The sequence below is a fragment of the Polyergus mexicanus genome, unplaced genomic scaffold (genome assembly GCF_030449975.1).
Source record: "Polyergus mexicanus isolate NDT 795.1 unplaced genomic scaffold, iyPolMexi1.0 SCAF_40, whole genome shotgun sequence".
Lineage (NCBI taxonomy): Eukaryota > Metazoa > Arthropoda > Insecta > Hymenoptera > Formicidae > Polyergus > Polyergus mexicanus.
In genome coordinates this window covers 9571-36218 of record NW_027223360.1, presented here as the reverse complement: position 1 = coordinate 36218, position 26648 = coordinate 9571, and the positions used below count along the sequence as shown (strand labels likewise).

Sequence of the window (26648 nt, the reverse complement as noted above, 5' to 3'; positions counted from 1 at the left end):
TCATACCTTGCCAATATGCTTTCCAGCAGCCATATATCTAAACGCAGCTTCTATTTCATCTCTTTCAAAGACTTTTCTGCACAATGGTTTGATAGCCCCTTCCTTTAAACCTTCTATTAGTTTATTCGACAATATTATCTTACTTTCTGGTCTGTCATAAAAAGAATTATCCAATATTACACTATGGAAACTAATGCCTTTTGAGAATGCAAATATTTCTAAAGGACTATTGGAAATCATATCAAACTTTCCAATTTCGAGGAAACGACCACCCTTTGCTAAGCAACGGATGGATGCTTGCAGTTTTTCTTCAGCTAAAGAATTCAATACGATATCTACTCCGCGACCCTCCGTCTTCTGGATAACTATTTGTTCAAAACTTGTATCTCGAGAGTTTCCGATATGATCCTCGGGAATAGAAGGAAATGTTTTTTTTATAAAATGTTGTTTCTCGATACTTCCAACCGTTGTAAATACTTCGCAACCTTGGTCAAGTGCAAGATTAATTGCTGCTTGACCAATGCCTCCCGTACCAGAATGAATTAATACTTTGTCGCCTTTCTTCATTTTACCTTTCAAATACAAAGCATAATAGCAAGTGGTATATACACAAGGAACCGTCGCAGCGTCTTCCATCGTCCACTCGTCAGGTATGATCCAACTGAAATATTTATCAGCTACGCAAATATTTGCAAACCTAAAAATAATGATTTATATTATTTATTATATTAAAGTTACATTTAAAAAAATTTTTTATTTTCAATGATATCCTATATATACAAAAAAAACATGCAAAATATAATAATTTTTCATTTTTTTATTTCATCAAAAGCTTCATTACCTTAAATAAAAAAAAATATGTTGAACTGTTTATTTACTAAAAATATATTAATTAACATCTGTGCGTGACCTATCTTACTATCTTACCCATTTGAACACAATCCCATTATTCTTTGTCCATTTTTATTAAAACCAACAAATTCCATTCCGATTAAAAAGCTATTATTTCGTTCGAAAGATGCGACAGAAGTCGAAATGAGTCTATCACTAGCTATCATGATATCTCTAAAATTGATACATGCGTAAACTATTCTTATCAGATTTTCTTCGTCATTGTTGATCATAGATATTCTGTTTTGCACCCAACAAAAAGTGCTGAGATTACCTCGCACCTAAAATAAATAAATATAACAATTATTTTAATCCTATTAAAATTACAGTAAATCATTACTTAATTTATAAATAAAAATATCACAAAACATTATTGCAATTTTTCTTAAATACTGAATCTTTTTGACGTACCATTTGAGAAACATAAGCACTCTGTACGAGTTTCGGTTGTAGTAATGGTAATGGAAAATGCCTATAAGAACCCCAAATGCTACCAGAACGTATAACATTGATGGGCAAATCCAGTTGTAGTTGCTTCATGTACAACGATTCTTGCAATGAAAAAATAGGCGCATCTTTATCTTGAATAAATACACCTCTAATCATTTTACCACCTGGTTCTTTTCGTAAACAATTTACAAGGCCGATTAGTCCGCAATCAAAGTCCCCTTCTGCGACGATTATAATTCTCGTAATTTCATTTTCTACGTTCATGAATGATTTAAGTCTGTCTATCCATGAGAATTCATAATTGTTTACAAGCACAATCTGCTCATTCCTCTTAATATTGTGTATTTTTCTTAATAATATAATTGTCTTATCGTTGGTGCATTTCTCCAAAATTACTTTTAACCAATACTTATCCAGACATGAGTAATCATAAATAGCATCCAACTCTTCGAATGTTAGAAGAAATCCCTTTGACATTATGACAGATAATAATTGTTCGTATAATTCGTTTTTATTTTTTGTTAAGATTCCAAAACCTATAATCATCAAACAATTTTGATTTTTTGTCAGTTCATCAAATTCTATTGTAGAAATATTGTCAGGCAAGGTGATATCTTTGAATCGCTTATGTGTTGCTATCAGTTTGATATCGGATTGAATTTGCGGTAAATCATCTAGAATTTTATTCACAAATAAACAATTTAAATCCTCCGGCATCACTTGATCGCTATCTTCCACAAATTCGATGATTTTTACGTTTATCATATTGTAACATTCGACCGCAATATGCACCGACATTCTTGTTATATCCTCTAAAGACATTACATCTAGATCCCGATGAGCAACAAACTTGTACTCTTCAAGAACGGGATGGATTGATCTTTGTTGGCGAGATATAGTTGTAGCCACGACGCCGCTTACTTCAATTCCTCCGGATATCAAAGCATCTAAATGCTTATAATTTTGTACAAGGATTTCTGCAATATGACACAATAGTGCAATTTTATACATATATTTTTCGGAAAATAATATCGGGCTAAATATTGTGTTTATTTATATTACTGCAACATACGTTTTTCTTCATTTGGAAGCTTCTCAATTTGTTCTATATGAGATTCTGGGTCGATTACTACTTTACGAATTCTGGTTGGTACAAAGAGATTTCTCGAATCCAGTCCTAAAATCATCATCTGTAACATGTTGTGAATAAATGTTGTCCAGTTGTCAGTCCAGACAATATGACCATTTTTTCCCCTAATTGACGCGCTTTTTAATCCACGAAATTTGTCAGTATATTGATAACCACGAAGCTTCAATTCTTTATAAATATCTTTCATATTCATCTCCTCTTCATCATTGTCATTACGATCAATAAATGTAATACATATTTTTTCGTCTTCAATATTAATTGGAATTCGTACTGTTCCAGTAACGACAGCATTGCTCCCTTCCATTATCTCGAATTTGCCACTACCTGTAAGAATATCGATATCAGTTTCTTGTAAACGCAGTTAGTGCTAATACTGTATTTACCTGCTCAAATCTACGGTCATACTATTGACAGATTGCTCTAATAATTTATTTATTGGATACAAATCTTTTCTTAATTTATATTTTATATAGTCTTATCTTTCATTTGTATTTTATGCAAAAATTTTTCATTCTTTGTATATCTAGTTTGCAAGATTTATTTAATTGTACAAGTTACCTTTTTGTATCATAAGAATTAAATCGACTGAGTTTTGTTTTGATAATATTGTAGAGCGTAGAAAATTGACATCTTCAAATATAATTGGTATATCGAGATAATCTTGTTCCTTTAACCAGCCGATCATTTTCCATATAAGCAAAAGATATCCTGTAGCCGGTAATAAATTTTTTCCATCAATAACATGTCCAGTCATATATATAAAATCTTCCTTTAATACATTAATAGTAACAATTACTTCTCCTTTGTCAATTGTTCTTTGTCCGATATAACGATATGTATACCAATCTTTGGAATGATCCCATCTACAATAAATATCATTAATTAAATAATATATAAAATATTATATCGCGTTTCTTTTACCGTCGTTAAAAATAATACAATTTAATTCTCTGCTTTTTAAAATTTCACTATTTTTCTATAGCGAATATGACTAAAAAAATCTTGTGTTACATTAAGTAGAATTTACCTTATAAGATGAGAAATCATCGGTGTACCACGACTTACAGGAAACTTAACTTCTGGATATAAATTTGCGATTTGCAGCTGTAATCCTGCATTATAAAGTTTTCCAATTCCGTGTAAAAATATTTCAATATTTGGTTTGTGAGAGAATTTGTATAAAGCGACATTTGTCACTGTGGTATCTAAAGAATTATTAAGAATGTATTGTAGAATATCGTGCGGCGCTATCTCAATCGTCACTGCGTCGTTTGGAATAAAGCGTAAAGTTTCTGAAAATAATACGGGGGCTAGCAAATAATTTGCGTAATATTCTGCTAGACTTGACTTTGGAAATGCACTGAACCATTCATAAGACTCATTCGGTACACTCAACCACTTTGAGCTTGGAAATACTTGTTGTGGCAATATTTGATTCAAGTATTCCAAAAGTTTAATTCTTGCGGGTTCGACGTAACGACTATGAAGAGGTATATGTCCAAAGGAAATTTCGTTTACAGAAATATTGTCATTCTAAATAAGAATAAACTTTATTATTTATTTAAAATTAAACATGATTGTAAGCATATATATATATATATATAATTTTTTTTACACGAATTGATTTGTCTCATTATTCTATACATAAAAGTATTACGGTAAAATTATCGAAAACTAAATATTTAACAAGATATTTTATTTTTTATATCAAATATGTCAGATTACGATATAAAATAACTCAAAAAGTACGTAATGAAAAAATATTTTATTATAGTGTTTTGAAAAGCTCTTGAGATAAGCTATAAAAATATGCAATAAAAAAGCGGGGGTTCTATTTAAGATTTTAAAGTTACCCCTCGCCCCGCTTAGAGGAAGAGCGGAGAAAATTTTACGTTTATGTAGTTAGAAAGGCCCCTCGAAAATATGAAACTTTCTCCAAAACAATTTTTTTATTTGACAAATATTTTTAGAGTTATTAGCTTGTAACACTTTACATATATATATATAATTTGATACTATTTAAGCGTTTTTACAAACCTTTAGCTTAGCGAGGAATGCTCTTACAAAGGACGTTGGTCCACTCACAACAGTATTACATAAGGTATTGTAACATGCTACATCAATATCCGATGGACAGAGATTTTTCACAGTTTTGGAATCGAGATTAATTTCGGCCATTAAGCCTTCTATTATTTTTGACTTAAGAAATGCTAAGCCGACATAATATGCTAACATGATCGTTTCTTCAACCGTCAAGCATCCATCGGCATATCCACAAATCAACTCGCCAATGGAATAACCCATTATAATATCAGGAATGATACCAATACTTGCTAAAAGATCAACTATTCCGATCTGTAATACATATAATTTTTTATTACAACTTTCTAATGTATTTTTCTATTGAATAAAATCTTATTATAAATTATTACAAATTTAGCATTATGTACAATATATAATTATGTAATAACTATGTAATAAACTCTTTATGATTTTAGTTATATAATTTATAGTTAATTTTAGCTGTTTATAAAATATTGGTCTTTAAATATAAGATACTTTGTAAAAAATTAGACAATACAAAAAAGTTCTGCAGCATATACTATAAACAATATATTTTATTTATAAATATATGTTTGTACCTGTAATCCAATAAGACCTACAAATAAACTAACTACGTTATCGACAATATCTTTGTCTTCATTTGTTAGAATATCTGTCACCGATATACCGTAAGGTCTTAAAATTGTGTCGCATTTCTGGACTGTTTTGATGAATGCTGGAAATTTCATTAAAGCTCGACCTATCAATATTTAAAAAGAATACTCGTATATAATTACATTATTTTATAATTTCGTGTAATACATAGTCTTAAATAATATTTTTGCTTATTTGATCTAAACAAATAAAAATAAAATCTCTAGAGAAATTGTTGATCTTTATTTTACACGTTTTTCCTACAGTATTATTACTATATTTTAGTTTAGTTTAATCAAAATTTAGTCATTATACCTAATAAATGTAACTCAAAGGATTACAAAATTCACAAACTGAAGATATTATATGTGTTAACTTTGTTTTATGTTTTAACAATTACTTAAGAATATCAACATATGTGTAAATTAAAAATTGTTAAATTTTAATTGCAAACAAACATGTTACATCTTAATAATTGTTAAATATTACATCGTAATATATTATTTTTGTGATTTACTTACCCATGTTAAGACATTGAAATCCAATTCCAGAAAATATGAAGCAAACCGGTCTTTTTCTACATAAGTTTCGTTCCATTATTGCATTATCGGATACGTTGGATCCAGTAATTATGTATCCTCTGTAGGGATGACCTTTGATATTGTTACTATGAATATGATGTAGGAGAGAAATATATTCTACATCTATCGATCGACTCTGGACCTATAGAGATTTCGTGTTACAGACCTATAAAGATATCTTATATCGTAATTAATAGCTTATTCTTAAAATTAATTTTTTTTTAAATTGATATTATATATATATATATATATATATATATATATATATATATATATATATATATATCAGGGTGACCCGCAATGATCACCCACCTAGTACATAGCATTATTTCTTACCACAAACTGAGACGAAAAGTCCTGACCCATTTTTTTATAAAAATAAAAGAGTTAATAAAAGAGTTATCATTGAGTAAAACTTGGCCAATCAGTTGACCTTTAGCCGCGCGTTGTGAAATATGTGCCGCCGCAACTAAGGGCGCGCGACTCACCGACGTGCACTGGCTAAAGGTCGGCGGTGATTTGCCAGAATTTACTCAATAATAACTCCTTTATTAAGCGTTATACGAAAAAATGGCTCAGGACTTTTCGTCTCAGTTTTTGATAAGAAATAATGCTATGTACTTAATAGGTGGTCATTGCGGGTCATTCTGTATATATGTATATATACAGTGTCCAATAAAGACCGGGACCCCCTAAAATCTTGAAGGGATTATGTTACAGAAGAAAATATTTTATACAAAAGTTGTAGGGTTTGATATGGCGCATTATATAGCAATATTATTATGACCTTGAATAACGTTGTCAAGGTCACGTGAAGGTCACCTTTAATTTCTTAAATGGCAACCTATTTTTTTTGCATATTCTTGTAGCTTACCTCGAGAGCTTTTCAAAGCATTATAATAAAGTAATTTTTCGTTAAGTATTTTTTGAGTTATTTTATATATTAATCTGATATATTTTGATATAAAAAATTTAATATCTCGCAAAATATTTAATTTTCGATAATCTTACCGTAATACTTTTATATACAAAATAATCAATTAGTGTAAAAAAAAAACAAATAATTGTTTGAAAAAATTTATTGTAAATAATTATATACTTTTTCTTAAAAACGATTATCTTTTTATACTAATTGATTTGTTTCATTATTCTGTACATAAAAGTATTACGATAAGATTATCGAAAACTAAATTATACAAGATATTTTATTTTTTATATCAAAATATATTAAATTAAGATATAAAATAACTCTAAAAGTACTTAATGAAAAAATACTTTATTATAGAGTTTTGGAAAACTCTCGAGATAAGCTACAAGAATGTGTAATAAAAAATGTAGGTTTCCATTTAAGAAAACATCGATCACATTGACCTGTTCTTGAGGTCACTCAAGGGAAGTCCATATTTTCATCATTTAGTCCCCCAAAAACCATGCAATTTTTGTCGGAAACACTTTTGTCTATCGGGCTCAGTTTTCGAGCTTTCTCAGGTTTTGACTGTTAAAAATGGGACACCTTGTATATATGTATGTATGTATATATATATATATATATATATATATATATATATATATATATATATATATATATATAAAATGTCCCACCAAAAATAGCCACCCTCTTTTATCTTTTAAACTAAAAGAGATAGACCGTAATAAATATATATTAAATTAAATAGTTTAAACTGAACTTTATTGTTTACATAATGGTTGCTTTTAAAAGCTATCATCTAAAAGCAGTTTGCTATCTGTGTTAACGAACAGAGAGATATTCATAATTTTATAATAAAATAAATATTTCGATATGAAAAAAATTGTAGCGCTGTTTGAAACGAATACAACGATATATGATATAATATAAATATTTTATATATTATTGTTTTATCAATTTGAAATATCGCGGGCAACCTTTTCATTTTCGACCCTGCGATATGGCCAACTTCGGATTGAGTATTATGATTAAATGACAATAACATGATATATCATACACTCCTAGAAGAATAATGTCACAACTCAAAAAACTCACATTCCAAGTTAAATTCACAGGAGATATGTCTGAAACGATATCTCCGTGCAGTGATGCCAGAATTGAGAGCAACACGACTCCGTAATGGAGGGGATACACACCAAGCGTAAATCGTGTACATGTAATGCGCAGAGCGTTCTGCGCATTACGAAGTCGTGTTGTTCGCGTCTCAATTCTGGCATCAGTGTCTCCGTGGAATAACATCACAAGTATGTTTGCAAGTCAATCGCTAGAGGACAGAAGTGTCGTTGTTTTTCCATAAGATTATATAAAAGAAAGTTAAGTCTTCATATTTAATGTATATATTTACTTGCACAATCCATTGCGAAAGACCGCGAGAGCCAATAACATAATTTACTTTACTTAGCATCTCTTTTCAATATTTAGCATCTCTTTTCAATAGCGACTGCACATAATCGATTCTTTGCATTGCATTATGGGTTGCAAAAGACTCGTAACTTAATCTTCTTTTATATAACCTGATTCTTCTATAGAATAGTATAGTCTAGACCGAGTATTAAGGAATGGAGATTGTTAAATATTAGATAGAGATAACATGCTTTGTATTATAATTCTATCTTCGTCTTTTCATTCCCTCTACTTTTCTGTTTCCCAGTCAACGAAAGCGTTTCTACCACGCATCTTTAGACAAAGACAGATTGGTGATCGTACGGCAACTACCTTTTTCTATTTTTTGATGCGTTCTGACTACGGGAGATACAGAGACACGCAGTGTATATATTATACGTCTATGTGGGAGATCGTCTTTTGCCCGCATAGCGATAACATTGCATTGGAAGTTATTTCAAATACAATTTAACAAGAATCAAAGAGAGTTTTCTATATTTTTATATATTTTTCAAGGGCGCAAACGATCTTCTTCTATTTAAAGTTTGTTTACATTTATTATTTTTATTCTAGTTTTCGTATATTTGTAATTTGTACGAAATCGGGATCATACCAGCGCAAAGGAATCATACGATCGCAAGAGGAAGAGAGGGCTTGCAAGTCTTCGTAAATTCTGCTAACAAATCTTCCAATAATGATCCTAATTCATTTCAAAACGATGTAAAAATCAGAATAGAAGAAGGAAAGTTGGAATTTGAATCTGAGTAAAATCAAAGATCCAAGCGGTTTCTAGAATCTTCGACATCTGAAGGCGAGAGTTCGACCTCTCGCATAGGCTTGAGCAAGAGTAATCTTGAAGAAATGTCGTAACCCGACCAATTTCTTAATATTAAAGGATAAAACAAGCAAAGTAGAGAAAAGATTAGGAAAGAGCTGACTAAAGCAAAGCATTAAAATTAGGGAAAGAGCCTAAGGAAAAGGGGTTAAGAAGGAATAAAGAATAAAAGATTATTGATAAAATAAAGTAAAGATACGTGACTAAAGAGAAGGAAGTCACGGTCAAGTTCTCGGAAGCAGCTGACGAGACAGACTGACAAGCGGAGCACGAGACATGCTGCGGTCAGGGACACCACATCCCTCACTAATCAACGATCTAATTAATTAAGATATATAATAAACGCAAGATACACCGCGAGCTCAGTAACATAGCTCAGTAACATAGCTCAGTAATATAGCTCAGTAACATCGCTCGCTCGCTCGCTCAGTAATATTATCGTACAGTATCGAAGTACCGTACATATCGCGCCCAACTATTATAATCGCGAATAAGTGAAAAGTGTACAAAATTTTGCAAAATATAGTCTGGGAGTGTCGTATTTCGAGCGTCGATCCTAATCCTTTGGGCGTACAAATCCCGAAAGATCTTTTCCTTAGCGGCTAGAGGCATAACATTAATTGGTGGCAGCGGTGGGATACGCCAGCTTTAACAAGATCAACACCGGCAAAGGTCCATAATCACGAGGAAAAAAAATTCCGTGGAATCGACAGAACAAGAGACAGCAAGGATAACTCCGTCAGACAGTCGACACCTACAACCGAAGGAAAAGGAAGTCTATACGGAACTTCGAATCACCCGGCATATCGAGGCGACAACGATAAGCGCAACCTGAGAAGGCGCACCGACCTATTTCAACGGCACGCGACGATCGACACCCGACGGCCGACATCGAACGAGAGATAATGCTGCTCATCGTATTATTGTAAGTCGAGAAATTAAAATTTGTAAACGCGTGCATGTCGGCAAACCGAAACGCACAACAAAAAAACATTGCGAATAAATCGTGGCTATTCAGCGAACCAGCGCATAGAACCATTAGAAATAGCGGAGTAAGCCCTATAAGAGTAGCAGCAGAAGCACTCCGGGATAATGTGCGATGAAATTTAAGCGCATTAAATTCAAGCCAGAATTTGTCCGAACCACAACTCGGAGCAAACGTTATAATCGAACACGAATTTTCATTCGGCGAAATAGATAACAGTTTAATAGCGAATAATATAGAACTGGATGTTGAGATCATCAATAAGCGCGTCTAGTAGACTAACACACCGCCGCGAATTCTCACTAACGTCATACGATTCGAATATCTTTGACGCCGACAAAATCTATTGCACTCGAGACATATATAACTCAAACGCTTCCGCATCGCAACCCATCACATTGAAAGATATCGATGAGGGAATTGAGCGATTACAAGAAGAAGCAATTAGAAAAGCGACACAATCAAACGCGCGAGATCAACACAAACCGCAGAAAGAAACGGACGAAGCAGCCGACGAACTTAGGGAAATATTGCGGGAAATGAGAGAGGAAATAGACAGGAAATTAGAAGTATGCATGCCGAGATATACGATTTAAGAATTAGAGGACCGTAACCCCGACAAAACAACGGGCATAGAACTCCGCCGGGAGAAAGAACCGAGACCGCGTATGAATCCACCCCCGAAATGTACGTCATCGAAGAGGACGCGGATTTTTACCATTAAAAGAGGCTTGCGGAATGATTCCGGAATTCAACGGATCACCAAATAAACTACAAGAATTTTTGAGCGCGACTACATATGCAGTAGAACATATCGACCCGTTAGATGAAGTAACGGTATTAGAAGCAATATTATGCATAAAATTAAAAGGCAGAGCGATGCTAGATTTTTAAACGCGAAAAATTCGACATTTCGCACAATTGAAACGAAAATTAGAGGTCTGGTACGCAAGTAAAAAGAGTACGACCCATCTACAAATTGAATTTAACACGCTAAAGCAGAAACCAAAAGAAAGCGTACGAACTTACGAACTTAGAGCAGACATATTAGCCATGGAGCTATACGAGTCAATGATGGAAAGACGTCATCATACAGTAAATAGTAAATGCGCAATAATGGAAATAATACAACAGCAAGCCTTAGAGGATTTCCAAATAGGATTGCAGGACGAAATTAAAACAATTATTCGATCGCGAGGATATGCTACGTTGCAAGAAGCAATAGCAGCGGCCAGCGCGGAAGAAAAGGTTAAAGGACCGCCCGCGATCGGCACGCGAAGCAAAATAAAGTTCACATCGACTTATAAACAGGAAAATAAAATTAACGTGCAATGTCAAAAATGCGGAAAAACTGGCCATTACGGCCGAGATTGTCGAACCAACCGATACGCGAATCGATTTTCATTGCAGAAACCCGATAGACAACTCCGCGTAAATACGATAAATAAATATTGCAATTATTGCAAAAAATCCGGATATGATCGCGAAGAATGTTCGTTATTACACGGACGACCCAATAGAGATCAATCGAGCCGAACCATACAATATAAACTGGAAAATAAAAATCGTAAAAACAACGAGCAAGGGAAAAGGAGATTTAACAGTGCACACAGTAGTGACGAGGAAGACAAAGAAGAAACGAAGCAACAACAACCCGCAATCGAATATCGTGTTACACACGTGAAGCGTACCCCGCGAACGCATATATCACTAGATTTAGTCGCTTTACCCATACGAGAATCAAAGAAAGGAAAAATTAATTTATTGTTCGACACGGGAGCGCTATATCAGTAATTAAAGTGAAATACTTAAAAGACGAAACGCTAATAACAGAAGATAAAATAGCACTTACAGGAGTATAACAGGACATAAAGTGGTATATACGATAGGAAGAATCAACACCACAATAAATTTAAACGACGGTAGAATGAAACATAGAATATACGTCGTAAAAGATGATTTTCCGATCGAATACGACGGAATATTAGGAGTAGACTTCCTGAAAAAACAGGGAGCCAGTTGCAACTACTTGAAGAAACAACTAAGAATCGGACGGAATGCTTTGAAATTATATCCATATCAAAAGACCACATTGCAACCCTGTAGTGAAACAATAATACAAGTAGCTACGAATAAAAATACGATAGGTATCATCCAAGCGGAAGAAGCCGCACCTGGAGTATTTATAGGAAGCTGCCTGGTCGACTCACAAAATTATCTATGTCCCGCAAATATAATAAACACGACTGATAATGTAATCGAAATGTTAATGCCGCAAGTAACAATTGAAGAAATCGCACAAGAAAACACGGTGGAAATAAATGCCAAACAAGCGAAAAAAAGAGAAGATGACATTCCGCGTACCGAAAAGGTACGAGCCCTTCGAATCAACCATTTAAGCAAGGAAGAATTAAGAGCAATAAAAGAGATATGCGAAAATTACAGCGATATATTCTAGATCGAAGGAGAACCACTGACTTGCACATAATCGCGCATAAGATTGCAACGCAAGCAGATAGCTCACCGTTCAACGTACGGCCTTACCGCCTGCCGGAGAAGCATAAAGAGGATGTAAATCGACAAGTCCGAGAAATGTTAAAAAATAAAATAATCCGACCAAGCACGAGTCAATGGAACGCACCGTTATTGGTAGTCCCTAAGAAAGCCGATGCATCAGGAAAACCAAAATTACGATTAGTCGTAGATTTTAGAAAATTAAATGATCTAACTATAGGAGATTCATTTCCCTTACCGAATATAACGGATATATTAAGTCAGCTGGGAAATGCCAAGTACTTTATAACCCTGGATTTAGCATCCGGATACTACCAAATTCCGATGGAAGAAAGCGACAAATGCAAAACCGCTTTTTCTACACCTCACGGGCATTACAAATACAATAGAATGCCCTTCGGATTAAAAAACGTGCCAGTCACATTTCAAAGGCTAATGAACTCAATACTGATAGACATACAAGGAATAAAATGTCTAGTACCATATATCTAGACGACATCGTAATCTACGAAGCTAGTTTACAGGAACATAATAAAAGACTTGTCGAAGTCTTACGAAGACTGCGAGAAAATAACTTTAAACTACAGCCGGACAAATGCGAATTCCTACAAAAGGAAATGACATATTTAGGTCATATAATTGCAGAAAACGGAATATCGCCGGATCCATCTAAATTGGAAGCCGTAAGAAATTTTCCGACGCCTAAAAAAGTAAAAGATATCCAAGCTTTCATAGGATTAGCCGGATATTATAGAAAATTTATTGGAAATTTTTCGAAAATTGCGAAACCAGTAACGAAGCTAACAAAAAAGGAAAATAAATTCGAGTCGACGCAGAAACAACAACAAGCATTTGAAGTGCGCAAAGAAAAATTAACGACGGCACCTTTCCATACAGCACCGCAAGATTGCAACAACGTTGCAGCAACATTTTTCTGCAAGATTGCAACATTGCAGAAACATTACGAAATGTTGCTGCAACGTTGTTATGATATTGCAGCAACAGTAAAATGTCCGCCTACAGAAATATTGCAATATAATATTGCAGCAACATAGCAATATAATATATGTATATGCAATAATGCTTTATGTATATTTATCGACATAATATCTTTAACATATGAAAAAAATAATAAGAAATTAGGCATATAAGAATCAGGATTTAGTGTGTATATAGATTTTCTGTATTATAATAATAACGAAATTATAAATTGTAAATTTTTCGGTACACATTCGACTTCCTTCAGTGACAAATAATATCTAAGAGAAATAAGAAAAAACTCAATTTGCAATTTTGTAAATTCACAATCTCTTTGTATCCGAAATATTCAGATATGCAAAAAGATTGTGGTGGATTTACGCATACAACAAGTTTTTTCACATCTCTCTTGTCTTCATATAATCTCAAAATTTATTTATTAAAATCTGAAGTATCTTTTGTATGTTTGTCCATTCTTATATAAAATCAAAAATTATTATCAAATTTTTGATTTTATATAAGAATGGAAACTATTAAAAGAATTCTTAGTCCAATGTCTGAGTCCCCTGTATTGGGGTTATATCATACAATTTAAACTAATAAAAATAGTTATTATATCTCTAATCTTATTAGCCGCTCTTTGTAAACTTTATATAATCATCGTGACTAAAAATTAAATGCGGAATAGATAGCGCAATATGCGCCGCATAGCGGTAAACGAATGAAATAGCGATTATCGAATACTTTCTTTGGAATATTTTTGAAATGTTGCTGTAACATTACTAAAGTTATATTGTAAAATAATGTCTTTGTAATATTTCTGCAACATTAAACTACAATATGCAATATTGCAATATTGCAGCAATGTTGTTGCAAGCTTTAGTGCTGTATGGGTTTATTAAAATATCCAGATTTTGAAAAAGAGTTTATTGTAACGACCGATGCATCAGACTATGCAATCGGAGCGATATTATCGCAAGGACAAATAGGCCAGGATCAATTAACAGCATATACCAGTCGAATATTAGCAAAAGCCGAGCAAAACTATAATACGACCGAAAAGGAACTATTAGCAATAGTATGGGCCATTAAACATTTCCGACCGTACTTATATGGGACAACATTTACAATAGCTACCGACCATAAATCACTCGTATGGTTATTTAATGTAACTGACCCTGGATCTCGATTAATTAAATGGAGATTAAAATTAGAAGAATACGACTATGAGATCATACACAAGGCCGGGACAGTGAACAGAAACGTTGACGCGCTAAATCGACACGTGGCGGATATCAACAAAGTCGAGAAGGATGAGAGCAACGACACAAAGATAACGCGAGAATACACGGAAGACAAGAAGCGACATATTCTATACGAATACCACGATGCACCATGTGGGAGGGCATCAAGGAAAGAAGCGCACGATTAATCGAATTCGCCTAATGCACAATTGGCGAGGATTAACAAAAGACGTCGAAGATTATATGTATAACAAAATGCGAATTTTGTCAGAAAAACAAATTATCGCAAAAAATTAAAGTACCGCTAATAATAACGGATACTGCCGATAAGCCTTTTGAAAAATGTGCCTTAGATATTGTAGGTCCACTAACTATTACGAATAATGGAAATAAATATATCTTAACGTTCCAAGATAATTTAACAAAATTTAGCAAAGCAATTCCTGTACCGAATCAAAATGCCGCGATAATTGCAAAAGAGTTCGCGACAAAAATAATTTTCGAGCACGGTACTCCAGAAAAAATGTTAACAGATCATGGAACAAATTTTTTAAGTGAAATATTTAAAAACATGTGTAAACTACTAAAAATTGAAAAGATTCAAACAACCGCGTATCATCCAAAAAGCAACGAAGCGCTAGAATGATCTCACCGGACCCTAGCCGAATATCTCAGATATTATAAAAACGCCTATCAAACGGATTGGGACGAATGGATTCCTTACGCGATGTTTATGTACAATACGACACCGCATACGGCGACAGGGTTTACCCCCTTCGAATTAATCTATGGGCACCGAACAACTTTACCGACAACACTGTTGCAACTGCCTAAGCCCATGTATACATACGATGATTACGCTCAGGAATTAAAAAAAAAATTACACGCTTCACAGCAAGTTGCAAAGGAGCATCTGAAGAACGAAAAAATAAAAATTAAAGAAAATTACGATAAAAGGACTAAAGAAATCAAAGTCAAGATAGGAGAAAAAGTCCTCTTGTACGACGAAACAGTTCGCCGAGGACGATCGAAGAAATTGGACTCCCTATGGACCGGACCCTACACGATAACCGAAAAGAATTCGGAAGTAAACTACATAATAAAAAGGGGAAGGAAAACCATACGCGTCCACATAAACCAATTGAGACCATTTATTAAAAATTAAAAAGATTAGAAAAGATGAAAGAGAAAGAAAAATGCACGAATAAGAAGAAAATAAGATAGATAATAAGGAAAATTAACAATAAAATATACTCCTACCTTAACGCTCCACACTTCCACGTCTAGCACCACGACCCAGGAGGGCCTGAAGAAGAGGCGACCCAGGACGAACCGCGCCGACGGGATCGAGGCCTCCGCGCCACGGCGCCACGACCCACAGGACGAGGCTTAGGATTGAGAAACCAACCACGATCTACGAAACGAGGAGTCGGATCCCAGCGGAACTCAAGCCCGCGAGCCCGATTGAAATGGGGCGGCGGAGCGTCCACAATTTTTTTCAGCCACTTCAGGCACAAAATCAACGGCACGATCAATTACTAGATCTGGAAGACCTAGTAAGTCGATCTCGCAAACAAGTACGGGCGCCGAGATTTGATCCCGAAAGGAGCGAGCAAAATGGTCGTGCTCCTCCGGATCCTGCCCCGCGCGACGCCCGTTATCGTGCACCGAATCTTGTCTCACAGCGAAACGAAGCTCACTCGAATTCAGAGCTATGAAAACACGTTAAAACAGCGCGAGAGAAAATAAAACGGAAACGCTCAAGACAAGACGACGCCGGAAGACAGATTGAATGGAAGAGCAAATAAAAAGCCTGGGAAGGGCTAGACAAAAGCAAAAATAGCTGCATATGCATCTAGAGAAAAAGAAATGCACCACAAACGATTCTAAGAAAATATTATAATATAATACTAAGCTTTCTATTACAGGAGTCTTATTGCATGGAGCACCTGTGAGGAAGTCGATCTGAATACCCAAGCCGAAATAAAAGAATTTAAATATGAACCGGGTATCTACTTCGAAAAAATGGGCAAGATAAATCAAATTGAATCCACGTGGAAAATGGTGATAAAACTAGACATTGCCGCAATAAACCACCGACGTGAACAATTGAGATACTATATGGCACAGACGAGAGCCCTATGCTACGATAAACCATTGCAAACAAAAATGAAAGAAACCTGCCACAACCTGCTACAAATAGCAGAAAAAGACAGACGACAAGCAGAAAAATTGCTAAAACGTCTGAAAATTGCGTATCAAACACCCAAGAAAACAAAATGAGGGCTAATCGACGGTCTAGGAACGATAGCCAAAACACTCCTCGGCACAATGGACGCAGACGACGAAAAAATTATAAAGGAGCAATTAAATCTCATGCAAAGAAATCAGCAAACGCTGCAACACGCGATGAAAAATCAGATTAAAATATTAAACAATTGCGCATGTGGATAATGTTGAAAAAATTCTGCAAGAAAATGAAGAACAATTATAACAGTTATAAATATAACAATTAAAAATATAAAAGAGAAGATGCGACAAGCTTGGATACAAGCGGAAGTCGGCTATGGACAACGAGAAGATCTCAACGAACACTTTATAATATTAAATACTATAATAAAAGATCTAACAAACGATCTTATGGACATTATCGCGCACCTGACTAACGCGAAAAGAGGGGTAATCAACATAAGATTATTACTCATAGAAAGCATTCTAGAGAACCTCAAGGAAACAGCGTCACAAATACCGTAGGAAACGCACTTCCTATTTCAAATATTCGCAGAAGATTGGAGAACAAACGTTCTTAACAATCAGCGCATATTACGATAATACAAATATATTTACGATTATAAAGATTCCACTAATCATATACCTCGAGTATGAAATAATAAAGGCAATCTCACTACCTACGCACAAATTTAATAATACATTTATATTTATAGAAGTAAATCAACCAATAATAGCGATAGATAGCCGAATATATTTTACGCCTACCGTAAACGACCTAAATAAATGCGTGCGAAATAATGATCAATATGTCTGCGAACAGAATTATCCCGTACATTATTTAGACTTAGACGAAGGAGCGCTATGCGAAGTACAATGTACAGTTAGAAACATACGTAAACAATTGTAAAATTCGGCACATATGGTACACACGAATACAACAATATGGATAGCGCTGAGTAATGCGAACTCATATACTCTACACGAGCAAATCAACCGATCGAAATAACGTGCGAAAACGACGCAACGCGAAAACTAGAAATAAAAAGAAGCGGGCAAATCATACTAAAAAATGTGAATTATGTAAAAACAACACAAGATGTCATAATACGAACAAAAAAGCCTGCAATAATAACAATCATACAGACGAATCTACCTGATTACAATCTTACGATGACACACGGCAAACGAAACGAAAAAACATTGGATAAAATTACACCCATAAAATTACGAAAAGTCATTAGAAACCCGACAAAATTAAGGGACTTAAGCGAAAGACTTGACGAAACAAACGAAGACTTAAATAACGATTAATTTCCTACTAACGAACACATTATATATCCCGTAGCTTCAAGTTGCACAGGAATAATAATAATAATAATAATTACCATAATAGCAATTATATACGCTAAAAAGAAATGTAAGATAGAAAAGAAAAAATTACCAGAAACTAATACAAATCCGATGTGTAAACCGAGAATAATTCAAGAGCACATCTACGGCACCGCAAGCGGATCGAATAGAACAACTGAGATAGAAACCGACACCGCGATAACTAACATTGCGATATTATATTAAAATAAAGTAGATATAAGAAACAATTGTAAAATGAGAAAAATGTATAGCAAACAATATGTAAACGAAAATTCAAGTATAGTTAATTTTCTTTTTCCAAAGGGGGAGGGATGTCGTAACCCGATCAATTTCTTAATATTAAAAGATAAAACAAGCGAAGTAGAGAAAAGATTAGGAAAGAGCTGACTAAAGCAAAGCATTAAAATTAGGAAAAGAGCCCAAGGAAAAGGAATTAAGAAAGAATAAAGAATAAAAGATTATTAATGAAATAAAGTAAAAATACGCGACTAAAGAGAAGGAAGTCACGATCAAGTTCTCGGAAGCTGAATAAGCAGCTGACGAGACAGATTGACAAGCAGAGCACGAGACATACTGCGGTCAGGAACACCACATCCCTCTCTAATCAACGACCTAATTAATTAAGATATACAATAAGCGCAAGATACACCGCGAGCTAGCTCAGAAATATATGTCAGTAACATAGCTCAGTAACATCGCTCGCTCGCTCGCTCAGTAATATTATCGTACAGTATCGAAGTACCGTACATATCGCGCCCGACTATTATAATCGCGAATAAGTGAAAAGTGTACAGAATCTTGCAAAATATACTCATTTCTACCTAACGTCCGGAAGGGTCGTATTTCGAGGGTGGATCCTAATCCTTTGGGCGTACAAATCCCGAAAGACCTCTTCCTTAGCGGCTAGAAGCACAACAGAAAGTCTTCCATTAGTTATAAAAGCAAAACGTAATAAGAAACCTTTATAAGAAACTTAAGAAAGTTTCAGGTATTAGTTCTATTAGCTCAGACTGTTCACCTAATGTCAATAATAAAACTGATTTAAACATTGCTCAAGATTGTCTTTTTGATAATAAAACAAAGGATCTTTTTACATTTTCCTCAATGTAAATAAATTGGAAAAAGAACCCAGACCTCTTCCAATCCTTGAACTTGCTAGAATATTGTTTGTGGTTGATGTTGAATACGTTGTATGTTATCCATATCTAGATCCTGCTGGAAGCTTACTTTCAACTCTGTTGCGGAAGCAAATCGTGCTATCCAAAATAAATTTTTAAAAGATAGAAAAATTGAAGCCTATATCTCAAGATTCCTTAAAAAACGAAAAAGGATTATTCAAAGAGTCCTCTTGGACATTTCTTTAGAAGAAATTTTAGCTCTTGTTAAAATTGAAAACAATTTCACTGCAGAAAACGCTTTTCGTCTTAAACGGATAAGCTGCAACAGATTGTCAGGTAAATGAGAAGACTCAAACAGTATTTGTCTTGAATTTAAAGGTCAAATATTGCCAGATTTAATCAAAATATGGAGAATCAGCATTTCAGTCCAACCTTATATTTCTTCGGTAAGGATCTGCTATAAATGTGATTCTATTGGTCATATAGGTAAAACATATATATATATATATAATAAAGAAAAAAAGTGCTTAAATTGTGGTAAGGCTCATATTATCAGCAAAGAAAACAGATATACGGCGGAGAAATACTGCATAAATTGTGGTGACTTTCATTTCGTTTTAGATAAAAGATGCCCGGCGTTTATCAGACATTCTAATATCTTGAAATTCATGGCTAAAGGCAATATTTCCTTTTTGGAAGCCAGAAAATTCGTAGATGGTTTATCTAATAACTTATCACATTCATTAAATCCTTCTTCTATTATACTGTCGTCAAAACATTTCCCGAATCTTCCCCAATCCAAGGATTTGAAGAACTTTGTATCTAAAGATAGATATTCGTACGCAAGGAAGATTGCAGCGGAACAGGCAAGGACGATTGTAAATCGCCCCTCCCCCCAACCCCCTCCCAAGGAGACACCTCAACTGACAGATAGTATAAAATCTATTATTAATATCATTGAAAATTCCTTACTAGATTTTCCTGGTAGAGAATTATGGTTTAAAAAGTTAAATTCTAAAGTTTCTCTAATTTCGCTTACTTCTTCTGGGGAGACTTCCTTATCGATCTTATGAAAATCCTTCAATGGAATTATAGAAGTTTTAAAGCAAAGTTAGTTGAGTTTTCTTATCAAATTAGAAATTATGATATTGCAATTTTGTCTCAAACATGGCTTACCTGTTTTGATTTTGTGATTATTAAAGAATTCGATATTATAAGGAAAGATCGAATAAATCATAGAGGAGAAGGAGGAATAGTGATACTTATTAAAAATGGTCTTAAATATAATATTTGAAATGTATCTGACTGTAATAATTCTCTAGAAGTATGTGCTGCGGATATTTATGATTTTTTCGGTGAATTTACTGTTGTTTCGTGTTACGGATTGCCAAATAGTCCTAGACTTAGTACCTCCGACTGGAAGTCATTTTTCAATCAATTTCAAGATAGAAGCATTGTTGATAATGATTTTAATGCACATCATTCTAGTTGGAGTAATGACAGATGTTGTTCAGTGGGTTACTCTTTAGTAAAAAGCTTAGTTGAATTAAAGTTTGTTTGTTTAAATTCTTCCACCTTCTGCAGTTCGATTAATCCGGGTTCTGAATCATATATTGATCTCTCTTTTGCGACCTCGGATATTTGTTTGAATTTAGAGTGGTCTATATGTAATGATACTTGGGGTAGTGATCATCTCCCAATCACTATCGCATTATTTTCTAGAGTTTCTTATTATACCCTTTTTAAGAAACCACAAAAAATTTATTCTCTCGAAACTGATTGGAAATTATTTAAGAATATTGTAGAAAATTCGCTTAATTCAGATTTATATTCTAAAGAAAATTTTCCTAATATTTTATCTAGATTTAATGCTTTTACGAACATCATCCTAGACGCTCAAGAATGCTACTCCTGATAAAAGACGCATGGAAAAAAAAATATTTCACAACATATTCATCAACCCCTATCATGTTTATGGAGAAATGGAGATTGTGACGAATTGATCAGCGCTAGAAAATGTGCGTTAATTAATTTCAAAAGAAATCGTTCTTGGAATAATTTTATAAATTTTAAAAAATGTGAATCTAAAGCCCGCTCAGGTCTCAGAAAAATTAAAAAAGACTTATTCCGAGACTTTTGTTTAAATTTATGTAAAGACTAATCCCTCAAAAATATGGGCTACGGTCAAAGGTTTTAATAATAGATAGAATTATCAAGACAATAATAACATGTTTAATTCTCAAAAGGAATCGAATGTTAGAGATTTAATTTCAGACTTGTGTCCTCCTTGGGTTGTCCCAGCACCCCCTATTCTTGATCAACATCTTTATGATCCTTTCTTGGTTTTTTTTCTTTCATAACAAGAATTAGATTTTGTAATTAAGAATTTAAGACTCAATTCTAGCCCAGGCATTGATAGTATTGATACCGGATAATTTCTACACTTCCCCAAATAGGACTCATTTATTTGCTTGATATTTTAAATGATATTTTTGCATTTTGGATTTTTCCTCCGAAATAGCATATATTTTTAGTTTGTTTCATATCGAAAAATGATGAATGCAAAATGAGACCTATTTCGTTGGCGTCTTGTGTTAATAAAATACTGGAAAGACTTATTTGTAATCGATTAATTTGGTGGGTTGAATTTTATGATATTATTCCAAATTCTCAGTTTGGTTTCCGTCGTAATAGGTCCTGTATTGACAACTTATCTATTTTATATTTTTTTATTATTAAAGCATTTAAACTAGGTAAAACTACTTCTTTCCTATTTCTAGATATTAAAGCAGCATAAGATAATGTGCTCTCTGACATTTTGATTAATTTATTAGTTAAGCTGAAATTTCCTCACTCTTAAATTTATATATAATTTGATTTCTTCTTGTCAATTGCTTTGTAGATATGGTGAAATGGATGAGAAGGATGTAGACATTCAAAAGTCTTTCACAGGGTAGTGTTCTAAGCCCTATTTTATATACTTTATATGTTCTTGATTTGTCACTCTTGGAAAATCCTCTAACTTTTTACAATATGCTGATGATGTGGCTATTTATTCATCCATAAATTCTACTCAAGAAAAATTTAATATTTTGGAAGAAACTATTAACAAAGTGAATTTCACTTTGAATAATTTAGGTTTGGAGTTATCCTCAGAAAAAACTAAACTTTTATTTCTTTCGGTAAAAGACTTAGTGATAATTTAGGTATTCATTTTAAGGATTCGTTTATTAAAAATTCAACGAAAATCAAATTTTTAGGCTTAATTCTTACGTCGACTTTGAACTGGACTCTTATTATTGACCACATTTATAATAATTGTCAGAATCCTCTTAATACTATTAAATGCCTTAGACACACTTGGTGGGATACAGATCCTAGATTACTAATCATTTATTGTTTTAATTCGTTCTAGGATTGAATATGGAGGTTTTCTATTCCACAAACTTTCTAAAAGTTTTTTTCTGGAATTAAATCGGATTTAATATAAAGCTCTTAGATTCGTTTTGGAATTGAGGAATTCAACTCCCACAAATGTAATATTGGGAGAAGCCAAAGAGCCTCCTTTGTCTATTCGATTTGATTATATTTGCAAACATTTTTTAACTAAATCTTGTGCTAATTGTGATAATCCCACTAAAATCATTAGATTTTTGATTATTCCTCTGGTTATCAACTTTAGAATTGAAAAATTACTCTCATCTTTTGGAAAAAAATGAAAAACCTTTAGGTTTTTCTAAAAACTATGAATCTATCTCGTATATACCTTTTATCGACTTAGAATCTGGGCATTATCTTTCTCATGTTTGTCAGCCTGATTTAGTTTTTAGAAATAAATTTGCTGTCAATCTTGATAATTTCTTTTGTTTATTTACAGACTGCTCGAAACAAAAAGAGGCTACATTTACTGGTTTGGCTATTACTAATCTTGATGAATCTTTATCTAGACTTTTCAGAGCTTCAAATTTTATCTCTATTTTTACGGTCGAGGCAATGGCTTTGTTAAAGACTATTGATTTTATTCGTGAAAGAGGTATTAAATCTGTTACAATTTTTTCTGATTTAAAATCGGTCCTTCCTGTTTTATCTCGTTTTGATGTTTCTGGCAAGAAATCTTATCTTATTTTTAATATTAGAGAAGATCTTCTCTCTCTCTCAAAAATACAGGATTTGACATTAAACTGGTTTGGATTCCCGCTCATAAAGCAATCCGTAGTAACGAATTAGCGGATCGCATAGCTAAAATAGCAGTTAGATTAGGTATTGATACTTAAATTGATATTCCCACTCAGGATTTCAAGCTTCTGTAGAAAGATGAAATGTTTGAAAAATTCTTTGATTGGTGTAAGACTTCTGGTTCTGACCGTGGATCCTTTTATTTTAATAATTACTTTTCTTTTTCTAGATGCAGCTGGTTTCATAAATTATCTCTTAGTAGGAAAATAGTTGTAAACATTTGCAGATTAAGAAATTCACATACGTCCTTTAGCGAGAGTTTGTGCAGATTCCGTATTGTAAACTCCCCAATTTTTGTGTCATGTAACCAGCTGGATACTGCCAACCATGTTTTTTTTGGGAATATTCGCTATTTGACCGAGAAAGGGCTTCATTAATGAAGGAGGTATGCAGAGTGTATAATATATTGCCTTTGCCAATTGAATCTATTTTATTGGTTTTAAATAATGATAAATATATCATTGGAATCATTTTTTATAAATATTGACAAAAAGATTTGATTATTTTAAGTTCTTGTTACACAGTTATTTTGCGAACCCAAATTTTGTGTTATATTCATCTCATTGAAAAAAAAAATCTTTAAATCTGAATATCTAGATGTAAATTTAGTTATAGTTTTTCATTAATTTATATAGTTTTTCTATTTATATTTTGGTATTTAATTCATTTTAGGTTATTTTTATTTTACGATAAGTTGTTTCTTCATTCCTTATGTTATTCTAACATTAGTATTAATCTTTATTAGTAATTGAATAATTTTCATCTTCTTAATTTGTGATTTCTTTAAATTATCTTAGTTTCTTTTAAATTATATTAATTTGTAAGCTCTCAAAAGATTGTATTTTTCTATTAACCTATGTAAGTTAAACAACTAAGCTGTTTTTAGCCAAGTTTTCAAAATTATATATGTGTATCAGCTGGCTGGATGGGTTCTTCCCAGGCTATTGCTTTTATCCAATAAAAAAAATACATCTACGTGTTTTTCTAATTTGATTTTGTTGTCCCGATTCCCGGTCAGTGTAACAGTGTCATTTGTGAATTGCTACAGTACAATACTAATACTGACAGTACTATATATCTTTCAAGCCTCATAATTTGGAAAATGCTTAATGAATTTTATTATAGTATTATAGTATTTTGAAGAGCTGTTAAGGTAAGTTTCATTGCGTAATATGCAATGAAAAATTGGGGTTTTTATTTAAAAAATTGAAGATGACCCTTATATGATCTTCAAACGATTATCCAAAATGGCACTATTTTATGTTTCCCTTGAACCCATAAAATTTTTGTATGAAACATTTTTCGCAAAAATTAGTCGATCACAATATAAATAGGGTGGAAAGTTTTCAAATGAACTTGCTGTATATATTTTATGCATTTAATACATTATCATATTTTTGTGTGTGCAATACACGTGTAGTTATTCTTTTATCGTTTGTTATTAACAAATATTTAACGAATAATTTTATAAATAATTTAAAATAACAGTAATAATATACAAGATAAATATAAGAAAAATTATATTATTTATGGAAGAAATTGTAATCTGTACTTACGTCGTCTAATATAATTTTAACTGCTTCCTCCGTACATCCAGATATAGCTACGAGCCTAGGTAAATTATCGTCTCCTCCATTATTGATTTTAATTGTTGAATTTGATTTCAGTAATATGTGGCAATTAGCACCGCCAAATCCGAAGGAATTAATACCGATATAACCATCTTTATATTCTGTTGGTTCAGTGATTATATTTATTCTTCCTTCAATAATGGCAGTCATATCCTTTCGTGGACATTTAAAATGTATAGTAGGTGCCATTATACCAGTTTCCATCGCTATTAAAACCTTTATCCAAAAATAACATTTAAATAAAGAAATATTTGCATAAACTTGTAATATGTAAGCATTACTATATAATTGTATTACTATTTTATCAAATTACAAAAAATTGATGAATTTGAAAATTTGAATTTGAATTTAAATTCAAAAATTTGGATCGAATTTAAAAATTGATTAATCTTGTCGTATTTGCCTTTTTCTCGCCGTTTTTAGTTTTATGACTTTGTTTATGACTTGTTTTTGTGACCTATATGTATCTTCCTTATAATGGAGAATTTGTTAAAAGTTCAGCAACTGATTGATTGAAAAACTTAAATTTGAATTTGATTTCAAAGTTTGAATTGGATTTAAAAATTAACTAAACTTGCCGCATTAGTCTTTCTCTCTTGGTTTTTTGTTTTTTGATCTTTGTTTATGACTATCTTTATGATCATTCTTTTTGTGACTGTACCAACATTGGTCGTCAGATTCGCGTGAGAAAATGGCCCATGTATAATTATATAAATATATATATATATATATATAATTATACATGGGCCATTTTTTCCGGGCATGTTTTTTAGAAAATTTGCCCATATATAATTATATACAAATATATTTGATTATATATAATATATAATATGTTATATGCAATTGTGTATAAAATTAGATGCAATTATATATAGCATTATATATAATTATATAAAATCAAATATAATTTTAATCTAACCGAAAAATTTTGGTTTGCATAAATATTTATATATTTGATTATATATAAGTATATACAGTATGTATACATCATGTCATGATGTACGATACAACTTTGGTAGCTGACAACATTCTCATAGTAATAAGGTATATAAAATCAGGGTTGGGAAGTATCGCGTTATTTGAAACGTCGTTACCGTTACAGTTACTTTTTTCGGTAACGATCGTTACGTTTTTCTGTTTGTAACGGTAACGGTAACGTTGTTACATTTTTACAGTAACGGTAACAAATTAGCCGTTACTTTTATCGTTATTTTTTGCTTCTTTATTATCTTATATCTATTTAATAGATGTATTTTTTGAAAAATATTTTGTAGCCTTCATAGGCCACATTCTGATAGTCAATAACGTAATTTATAGATTTTACAACACTGACAGAGTGAATATTGGAATACACTCTTAATAAT

General features: G+C 32.8%; 1 protein-coding gene across 1 annotated transcript; it reads right to left on the bottom strand.

Moving 5' to 3' along the window:
• Positions 1–25497, bottom strand: LOC138943793 (fatty acid synthase-like). The gene is made up of 10 exons (XM_070314733.1): positions 25210–25497; positions 5710–5911; positions 5134–5294; positions 4529–4846; positions 3519–4024; positions 3050–3354; positions 2414–2815; positions 1303–2318; positions 928–1172; positions 1–697 (listed from the first exon to the last, which is right to left on the bottom strand). The coding sequence occupies exons 1-10, from the start codon at positions 25486–25488 to the stop codon at positions 1–3; spliced, it is 4131 nt and encodes a 1376-aa protein (XP_070170834.1). The 5' UTR covers positions 25489–25497.
• Between the last annotated feature and the right edge of the window lie 1151 nt (positions 25498–26648).

Coding starts and splice junctions, on each gene's coding strand:
- LOC138943793 (XM_070314733.1), bottom strand. CDS start 25,488: ATGGAAACTGGTATAATGGCACCTACTATACATTTTAAATGTCCACGA. Junction 4,847..5,133: donor TAGGTCTTATTGGATTACAG/GTACAAACATAT, acceptor TATGTATTACAG/ATCGGAATAGTTGATCTTTT. Junction 3,355..3,518: donor ATGATTTCTCATCTTATAAG/GTAAATTCTACT, acceptor TATTTATTGTAG/ATGGGATCATTCCAAAGATT.